The 10,094-nt window shown below is 39.8% G+C and overlaps 1 protein-coding gene across 1 annotated transcript; it reads right to left on the bottom strand.

The window, feature by feature from the left end:
- Positions 1 to 5,419: 5,419 nt before the first annotated feature.
- On the bottom strand, positions 5,420 to 9,078 carry LOC115057146 (ribonuclease inhibitor-like; the record flags this gene model as incomplete). The annotated part of the gene is made up of 4 exons (XM_029524030.1): positions 5,420 to 5,585; positions 6,034 to 6,207; positions 7,452 to 7,625; positions 8,927 to 9,078. Coding segments are annotated over 4 exons (666 nt in total), but the record flags the coding sequence as incomplete, so codon positions are not given.
- Between the last annotated feature and the right edge of the window lie 1,016 nt (positions 9,079 to 10,094).

Here is a 10,094-nt window from a genome sequence, read left to right as displayed (position 1 = left end):
AATGTGGAAATCATACTCAAATATGCAGAATCTATTCTGATCTATGTCATCTTTAATGGATTATAAGGATGGGTTGAAAATTAAATATATAAATAAACTGTTGATTTTCCCGATTCTGACTGATCTTCATTTGAATGATCTGATATCAGTCCACAGAATCCTGAGACTGATATTTAACATAGCTGGGAGATCGGCGAGGCAGACGGAGCAAACATGTTTCCTGCAGCAGAGAGAGGAGGGCAACGGGGCAACTGCTCCCCCAGCAGACCAGCCCTTAGAGCCAATCCTTATCTTAGTGTGGAACCAAACCACTGCAGCTGATTGGACTAAAGCTTTGCTACACAATCACAGCAAAATGGATGTTTTCCTGAGGTGGTGATGTTTACATTAGGTATGTTTGGAGCCACCTTATTTCCACTGCTGCAGTGTGTTGCTCATGTACATTCATGTGCTTTGGGGTCAGTGGGGTCAGTGGTTCATATAAACATTATTATTCTAATAATGGACCAGGTGGGAAGGTTCCTTGGAAAATGAAAACATTAGTTCTGACAATCTGTTCTATATTCAAACTAAATTGGCATTAAATTGGCTTACCTCTCTCAATCAGGATAAACAGACTCCCCTTAACCAGCTCCTCCACTCTGCCTCTCTGCCAGATTGTCTTTGCATTACGCTCAGCTTTCCCGACGGACCTCCTGGGGCCTAACCTGCCTTCGGCCCCAGACCACTACTCCTCATCTCTGCCCCGGTAACCTGACCTGCTGCCTGTCTCTAGACTCTGCCTCTGCCTGCCGTCTGTTTGGGCTGCTGCACGTAGTCAATAAAGTTCTCAGCTGTTCCGGTCTAGACTTGTGCCAATCTTGGGTGAGAGAGCGAACCCATTACAGTTTTGTTGTTCTGTGTATGAGCACCTCAGAGGTGTTTTTGTCTGCAAAAGGGTTTATATTTGTGTTGATTTCTTTGATTTTGGATGATTCTAAGAAACATTGAAATAAGATTTTAATATTTCAAAAACATTAGATCAATGTTTTCCATTCCAATGTCATTTTGAAATAAACTTTTTCAAAAGCTATTTTCAACCATTTAACAGTTAAATGTCTAAAACCTGAAGAGGATTTTCCTTCATAAATACAAACCTGTCTGCAGGTCAGAGTCACCACAACTGTAACATCATATTAATCTGAGAGCAGAAATAAAACATGAGTCTGACCTCAGAGTCTCCAGTCTACAGTGAGGACTCTTCAGAAAACCACACAGATCCTTCAGTCCTGAATCCTTCAGGTCGTTCCAACTCAGGTCCAGTTCTCTGAGATGGGAGGGGTTGGACTTCAGAGCTGAGACCAGAGAAGAACAGCTGATCTCTGACAAACTGCAGCGCTCCAACCTGAGTAAATAATAAAAGATGTGACTTTAGGAGACAAAGTTCCTTCTTGCAAGCTTTCAATGTTTCATCATCTGTTCAGAGCTGAAGGTTTAGAAAGCAGAAGTTTAGAAAATGAAAGTCAAACAGCTGAACAAACAGGAAGCAGCTTCACAACAGTCAAATACAAACAGTGACAAGATTTAATGATAAAATGAAACAACACTGTAAAGAACCTGAACTGACTCAAACTGTCAACATTGTGATTTTAACACATCAGAAATAACCAAACAGCAGAGTCAGCCAAACTTTATTTCTACCTCTGATTCTGCCACATATGAACTCCTGTATAACAATCTGAGCTCTGGCAGGTAAGTCCACTCTAAAACCAGCCAAACAGTCTACAAACAAGCTGCAGAAGTTCTAGACAGAAAATCTAACTCATCATTAATGATATATTTAAAGGAACATGAACAGTTGAATGTGGAAATCCCCAGGGTCAATTTGACCACATTCAATGTTTCATTCATTCAAAAAATATTAGTTTACTTTTTTTTTTGCTTCGTATTTCATGACTTTTCCAAATTTGATGGGTACAATTGATTAAGTATAAAATTATCATGAAGAAATTTTTCAATGTGCTGAACACATATTGCACACATTTGTATTCCTCTGGGGTCAATTTGACCCCAAGCTGTTTCAGCTGTGTAAAACTGGTCTGCCTGTGTGTGACCCATGTGTGACCTAACATTCCCACACCTATAGGTGCAGAATTGATACTTTTAAGTTGATACATGAAATGGGGGGGTATGAATGTGTGTGTGTATCTGACATATTACTAACACCTTCCAAAGTAGAACAGATATTTCCCGTGCTGTGGAGGGCGGGTTTTCCCCGTCAAAGACATTGGTAGTTCATTCAAAGGGAGGATCAAACACATAAAAGCTTGCTCTCTATCCAAATCATTTTGTTGTGGAGGACCCTGATTTGGAGGCATTGTCATCTGATGGGAATGAGAGTGTTGACCCTCCTGTTGTCACTCAACCACCAGCGACACGATCCCCTCCAAAATGAAAATATGGTCCCTTCTCCACTTCAACAGCAGGATAGACTTAGTGCTGCTAATATTATCAAAACGGTTCCAGGCCGGACCAGATATGCAGTCAGCCGTGTTGAAGACATCAAGGCATAATCAACAAGTTTTGTCCCGTGTCATACGCTTTGATGACAAACAAACAAGGCAGGGCCAAGTTGTGCATTGTATGAATTACATGAATTACATTGTACCAGTACATTGTATGAATGTAGTGGAATGATGATTAGCATTTGCATTAAAAAGACAATACTTTGATATATTTAAATAAATTGCTGGTTAAGCTCCTTGATTCCTGGACTGTGCGAACATCCAGACAGGTACGCCTACCCAACTGCAACCTTGAGGACGAAACGAGCTTGAAGAAAAAGGGGAGAGGAAGCTTTGATATGCGAGTGGAGGGGAACCACAACATCTGTGCCGTCAAATGGTACGACAACAGAGCAGTCACACTTGTTTTCTCCTTTGCTGGACCAGACACTGTGCAGAAGATTCAGCCCCGGGACAAAGACACCAAAACCATAACTGAAGCTGAGAGGCCTTACATTGCTGGTACCTGTAACATATGGATGGGGGGATTTGTTGGACTCATTTGCATCAAAATACAAGTTCCCCATGAAATCCCACCACTGGCACATTTACATGGTCTGGCACAGCATCATCCTGCTGGATCTGACAATCATTTTGATATTCAAACTAAATTGGTATTATGGCTGAAATTTCCCAAACTGAACCAATAGAGCCATGTTACATGTGGATGATGTCATTCTGTTGGCTAAGAAAGAAAAAATATTCACGTTATGCTGAACATTGTTCCAAAACGGTGCTGGAAGTGGAGACTAATGGAGAACCAAGACAAAACATAAGTGGAGCATTTTAGGCCAAGCTGAATGTTGTTAATCTTGGGACAGTACTGCTGTCCTACACTGATCAGTATAAATGTCCTGACGTTGGACCAACACATGACATTTAACTCAGTCTGCAGGTAGAGCCCTGAACAAGTCTGAACACTGTGCTCATCTGGGTGTTCATATTTTCACTCTGTTCTATAGTGTGTGTGTGTGTGTGTGTGTGTGTGTGTGTGTGTGTCAGATGATGCTTCTGCTGTCTGGGGATTCTGTGAATATTCTCTTTGTAATACTCAGCATCATAGAGCTATTGGTTATCTTACAGCAGGACACAGATTGACCTCAGTGTTGGCTCTTCATGGTGATTTGGGTTGGGAGCCCTCGAGTATCAGACATAAGAGACAAATGCTCCAGCTGTGGAACAGATCTGTGAAGCTGCCTGATCACAGAATTACTAAAAAGATATTTCATTCTGACACTTTGCATCACCATCACTGGGCCAGTGAGCTGAAATTAATATTATATACGAGTGATTTATGAATTCTTTCTTCATTTGTCCTGCTCGTGTGATGATTGACTTTTTCTTTGCAAAGAAAATGAAAACTTGTTGGCCGGAAAAAGTCTGTATTTCATTCTTCACCAGCAACAGAGAATTTCCACAACAGAAATGACACACAAATGTATCTACAGTAGTGGACTAACAAAGGTCAGTGGAACTCCTCTAATGGGCTGTTGTCACAAGGAGCTTTGTGAACACTCCTACAGAGGTTAAATACCTGGGTCCTACTCCACTGTCTGTCAGACTAGTGAGGACTGATGAACTGATGAAGCCCCTGAGATAAGAGGCCAAACATCTTCTTAGACAAACCTAAGCGCAGTTTCTTTCCATTCGACATGAAAATAAATAAATAAATGAAAAAAAACCCAAAACAAACTACAATCTGCATATTAACATACAAATATTCATTTATATATGATGCTCCCTTTCAAAAATACAAGATTGATCGATAAACTGCTTGCAATTAAAATTTAATTTTCAAATTAATAGAAATCTGTTTTCCAAAGTTACTTTCAAACCATTTAACAGTTTAAATGTTAAAAACCTGAAGAGGATTTTCCGTCATAAATATAAAACTGTCTGCAGGTCAGAGTCACCACAACTGTAACATCATATTAATCTGAGAGCAGAAATAAAACATGAGTCTGACCTCAGAGTCTCCAGTCTGCAGTGAGGACTCTTCAGAAAACCACACAGATCCTTCAGTCCTGAATCCTTCAGGTCGTTCTGATTCAGCTCCAGTTCTCTGAGATGGGAGGGGTTGGACTTCAGAGCTGAGACCAGAGAAGAACAGCTGATCTCTGACAAACTGGAGTTGTCAAATCTGAATAAGGAATAAAAGATGCAGATAAAATCATTGATAATCAGTCAGGAATGTTCAGAAGACTTTAAAACAAAGTGCCTCCACATTCTGTCTGGATGTTTGAAGTGTTTCTTTAGTGTAATTGTCATTTCAGCCACTGGAGGCTGAAGTTCAGCAGCTCCTCACTCTAAAACAAAGTGATTCCCTCAGCTGACCTGCGGCTGCAGTGGAATACAGGACATACTTGTGTGTAGGAATACAGCAGTTGGCTGCTTCATAAATATGTGGCAGCAAAGGAAAGTTCTGCTTTGATGTGAAGATGAAGCTCTAAAATCTTCTAAATGAAGAACATTTCAGCATGTGTGGGACTGTTTGTTTTCAAAGTGTGTAGAAGAGCTTTTTGATGTTGACTCCGTCCACAGCAGCTCATCACTCAGCTTCTGTACCGCTGCTCTGAACTCCATCTACTGCAGTAACACACTGACTGAGTATGACCACACCACAAAGAAACACAACTATCACTGTGCTGCACATGAACTGTGCTCAGTGCAGGGAAACCTGTGGTGGAGCTCCAATCCTTTGGAAATAACAGCTTTCAGAGCACAGGGGGGCCACGGCCACGTGTCTGAAAGCCCCATGAGGGCTGGAGTCTCAACAACACAACTGACTCTGGTCCTCAGCTCCACACCCTCCAAGTCTGAAGACATTTATTAGGACATTAGATTAAAGATCTACCACAGTGGACTGACCTCAGAGTCTCCAGTCTACAGTCTGGACTCTCCACAAGATCACGCAGCTCCTTCACATCTGGATCCTGCAGGAGGTTTCCTCTCAGGTCCAGTTCTCTGAGATGGGAGGGGTTGGACTTCAGAGCTGAGGCCAGAGAAGAACAGCTGATCTTTGATAACCAACAGCATCTCAACCTGAAAAAGAACAAATCATGGAGATCAAATGACTGATAATCAGTCAGAAATGTCCTGAGCCAGAACTTCTCCATGTTTTCAAACTCATCACACACTTTAACATCTCAAATGTTGCTGGTTCAGATCAGACTTTGTTCCAATAAAAAGACCGAGACCAAGACTTTAAAGATCCAGTCCTGATCCAAGACTAAGATCTGCCTTGGTCCTGGTTTCTGTCTGGACCATGTGACATGTGAAACCAACACTTTTGGTTCCTGGAAGACTTTTCCTTATTGATATAGTGAACAAGTAAATTCAAGTTTTGGAAAAGAGTGACAACTTTTCCTATTATCATTCGAACAGCTGGAAACATGAAACAACAGCTATTTTTTATTAAAGTGAATAAATTCAAATTAAATGTGAATATAAATTCTGGATTAAACAAATGTACAATAACAACTGAACAGACCTCAGAGTCTCCAGTCCACAATGAGGACTCTTCAGAAAACCACACAGATCCTTCAGTCCTGAATCCTTCAGGTCGTTGTGACTCAGGTCCAGTTCTCTGAGATGGGAGGGGTTGGACTTCAGAGCTGAGACCAGAGAAGAACAGCTGATCTCTGACAAACTGCAGCCCTTCAACCTGAGTAAAGAATAAAAGATGTGACTTTAGGAGACAAAGTTCCTGCTTGAAAGTATTCAGTGTTTCATCATCTGTTCAGAGCTGAAGGTTTAGAAAGTAGAAGTTTAGAAAATGAAAGTCAAACAGCTGAACCAACAGGAAGCAGCTTCACAACAGTCAAATACAAACAGTGAAAAGATTTAATGAGAAAATGAAACAACACTGTAAAGAACCTGAACTGACTCAAACTGTCAATATTGTGATTTTAACACATCAGCTCAGCTCTGCTTATGAACAAGTCTCTTCATGGTCTAGCACCAAAGTAAATCTCTGACATGTTGGAGCCATATGAACCCTCTCGGGCTCTGAGAACTTCGGGGAGTGGTCTTCTGGTGGTGCCCAGAGTCAGGACTAAACATGGTGAGGCTGCATTCCATTTTTATGCTGCTAAAGTCTGGAAAAGTCTCTAAGAAGATGTGAGACTGCCCTCAACTCTGTCAACCTTTAAATCCAGGCTGAAAACAGTTCTATTTAGGTGTCCATATGACAACTGAAAGTATTTTGTATCTTTTAATTCATTCAATTATTGCTTTTTTAATGACTTATGTAATAATTCTATCCGCCGTCTTGTTCCTGTTTATCTGTATCTATAAAGCACTTTGAATTACCAGGGGTACGAATTGTTCTCTCATTAAACTTGGCTTGCCTAAATATTAATTTCTTTGATTTGGAGGATTCTGAGAAACATGAGTTCCTTTTCAGCAAAGGGATATAGCTAAATCTTTTGATTGTTTATTTGTAGTTTTTAAAATATTATGTAACATTGTTACTTGAGAAAAGGATGATAATGTAACTGTGTATGTTTATATGCAGATATAAGAGGTTATGCTGTTACAACAGCCACAGTATGATTAAATACATGTCTCATAAAACCATGTGGGTTTGACATTTTTATGAAATTACATTAAAATAAATAAATAAATGAAATGAACCACAAACCAAAATCTGAACATTAACATACAAATATTCATGAATATATTATGCCCCCTTTCAAAATGCAAGATTGATAAATAAATGAATGCAAATGCAATTTCCAAATTATAAATAAAAATTGTTTTCAAAAGTAATTTTGAAATATTTAACAGCCTAAATGTTTAAAACCTGAAGAGGATTTTCCTCATAAATATAAACCTGTCTGCAGGTCAGAGTCACCACAACTGTAACATCATATTAATCTGAGAGCAGAAATAAAACATGAGTCTGACCTCAGAGTCTCCAGTCTACAGTGAGGACTCTTCAGTAAACCACACAGATCCTTCAGTCCTGAATCCTTCAAGTTGTTGTGACTCAGGTCCAGTTCTCTGAGATGGGAGGGGTTGGACTTCAGAGCTGAGACCAGAGAAGAACAGCTGATCTCTGACAAACTGCAGCCCTTCAACCTGAGTAAAGAATAAAAGATGTGACTTTACGAGACAAAGTTCCTGCTTGAAAGTATTCAGTGTTTCATCATCTGTTCAGAGCTGAAGGTTTAGAAAGTAGAAGTTTAGAAAATGAAAGTCAAACAGCTGAACCAACAGGAAGCAGCTTCACAACAGTCAAATGCAAAAAGTGACAAGATTTAATGAGAAAATGAAACAACACTGTAAAGAACCTGAACTGACTCAAACTGTCAATATTGTGATTTTAACACATCAGCTCAGCTCTGCTTATGAACAAGTCTCTTCATGGTCTAGCACCAAAGTAAATCTCTGACATGTTGGAGCCATATGAACCCTCTCGGGCTCTGAGAACTTCGGGGAGTGGTCTCCTGGTGGTGCCCAGAGTCAGGACTAAACATGGTGAGGCTGCATTCCAGTTTTATGCTGCTAAAGTCTGGAAAAGTTTCTAAGAAGATGTGAGACTGCCCTCAACTCTGTCAACCTTTAAATCCAGGCTGAAAACAGTTCTATTTAGGTGTCCAAATGACAACTGAAAGTATTTTGGATCTTTTAATTGATTCAATTATTACTTTTTTAATGATTTATGTAATAATTCTATCCGCCGTCTTGTTCCTGTTTATCTGTATCTATAAAGCACTTTGAATTACCAGGGGTACGAATTGTGCTCTATTATTAAACTTGCCTTGCCTAAATGGTTTATATTTATATTAATTTCTTTGATTTGGAGGATTCTGAGAAACATGAGTTCCTTTTCAGCAAAGGGACTCATGTAGTAGCTGAATTTATTTCCAAGGCTTCAGAAACACAGCTAATTCTTTTGATTGTTTATTTGTAGTTTTTAAAATATTATGTAACATTGTTACTTGAGAAAAGGATGATAATGTAACTGTGTATGTTTATATGCAGATATAAGAGGTTATGCTGTTACAACAGCCACAGTATGATTAAATAAACGTCTCATAAAACCATGTGGGTTTGACATTTTTATGAAATTACATTAAAATAAATAAATGAAATGAACCACAAACCAAAATCTGAACATTAACATACAAATATTCATGAATATATTATGCCCCCTTTCAAAATGCAAGATTGATTAATAAATGAATGAAAATGCAAATGTAATTTCCAAATTATAAATAAAAATTGTTTTCAAAAGTAATTTTGAAATATTTAACAGCCTAACTGTTTAAAACCTGAAGAGGATTTTCCCTCATAAATATAAACCTGTCTGCAGGTCAGAGTCACCACAACTGTAACATCATATTAATCTGAGAGCAGAAATAAAACATCAGTCTGACCTCAGAGTCTCCAGTTTACAGTGAGGACTCTTCAGAAAACCACACAGATCCTTCAGTCCTGAATCCTTCAGGTCGTTCTGACTCAGGTCCAGTTCTCTGAGATGGGAGGGGTTGGACTTCAGAGCTGAGCCCAGAGAAGAACAGCTGATCTCTGACAAACTGGAGTTGTCAAATCTGAATAAGGAACAAAAGATGCAGATAAAATCATTGATAATCAGTCAGAAACGTTCAGAAGACTTTAAAGTAAAGTGCCACCACATTCTGTCTGGATGTTTGAAGTGTTTCTTCAGTGTAATTGTCATTTCAGCCACTGGAGGCTGAAGTTCAGCAGCTCCTCACTCGAAAACAAAGTGATTCCCTCAGCTGACCTGCGGCTGCAGTGGAATACAGGACATACTGTGTGTAGGAATACAGCAGGTGGCTGCTTCATAAATATGTGGCAGCAAAGGAAAGTTCTGCTTTGATGTGAAGATGAAGCTCTAAAATCTTCTAAATGAAGAACATTTCAACACTCCGTCCACAGCAGCTCATCACTCAGCTTCTGTACCGCTGCTCTGAACTCCATCTACTGCAGTAACACACTGACTGAGTATGACCACACCACAAAGAAACACAACTATCACTGTGCTGCACATGAACTGTGCTCAGTGCAGGGAAACCTGTGGTGGAGCTCCAATCCTTTGGAAATAACAGCTTTCAGAGCACAGGGGGGCCACGGCCACGTGTCTGAAAGCCCCATGAGGGCTGGAGTCTCAACAACACAACTGACTCTGGTCCTCAGCTCCACACCCTCCAAGTCTGAAGACATTTATTAGGACATTAGATTCAGCGGTGGATTAAAGATCTACCACAGTGGACTGACCTCAGAGTCTCCAGTCTACAGTCTGGACTCTCCACAAGATCACGCAGCTCCTTCACATCTGGATCCTGCAGGAGGTTTCCTCTCAGGTCCAGTTCTCTGAGATGGGAGGGGTTGGATTTCAGAGCTGAGGCCAGAGAAGAACAGCTGATCTCTGACAACCAACAGCATCTCAACCTGAAAAAAGAACAAATCAAATTCAACTTTTGGAAATGAATGGCAACTTTTATCATCATCATCATCAACAATAACGACAATAAAAAAAAAATAAAAAAAAAATTATCATAATAATAAAACAACTAGAAATAT

This window comes from Echeneis naucrates, chromosome 2, assembly GCF_900963305.1.
Source record: "Echeneis naucrates chromosome 2, fEcheNa1.1, whole genome shotgun sequence".
Lineage (NCBI taxonomy): Eukaryota > Metazoa > Chordata > Actinopteri > Carangiformes > Echeneidae > Echeneis > Echeneis naucrates.
Note: the sequence above shows the minus strand (reverse complement) of the source record. Positions and strands in the feature narration are given on the sequence as shown.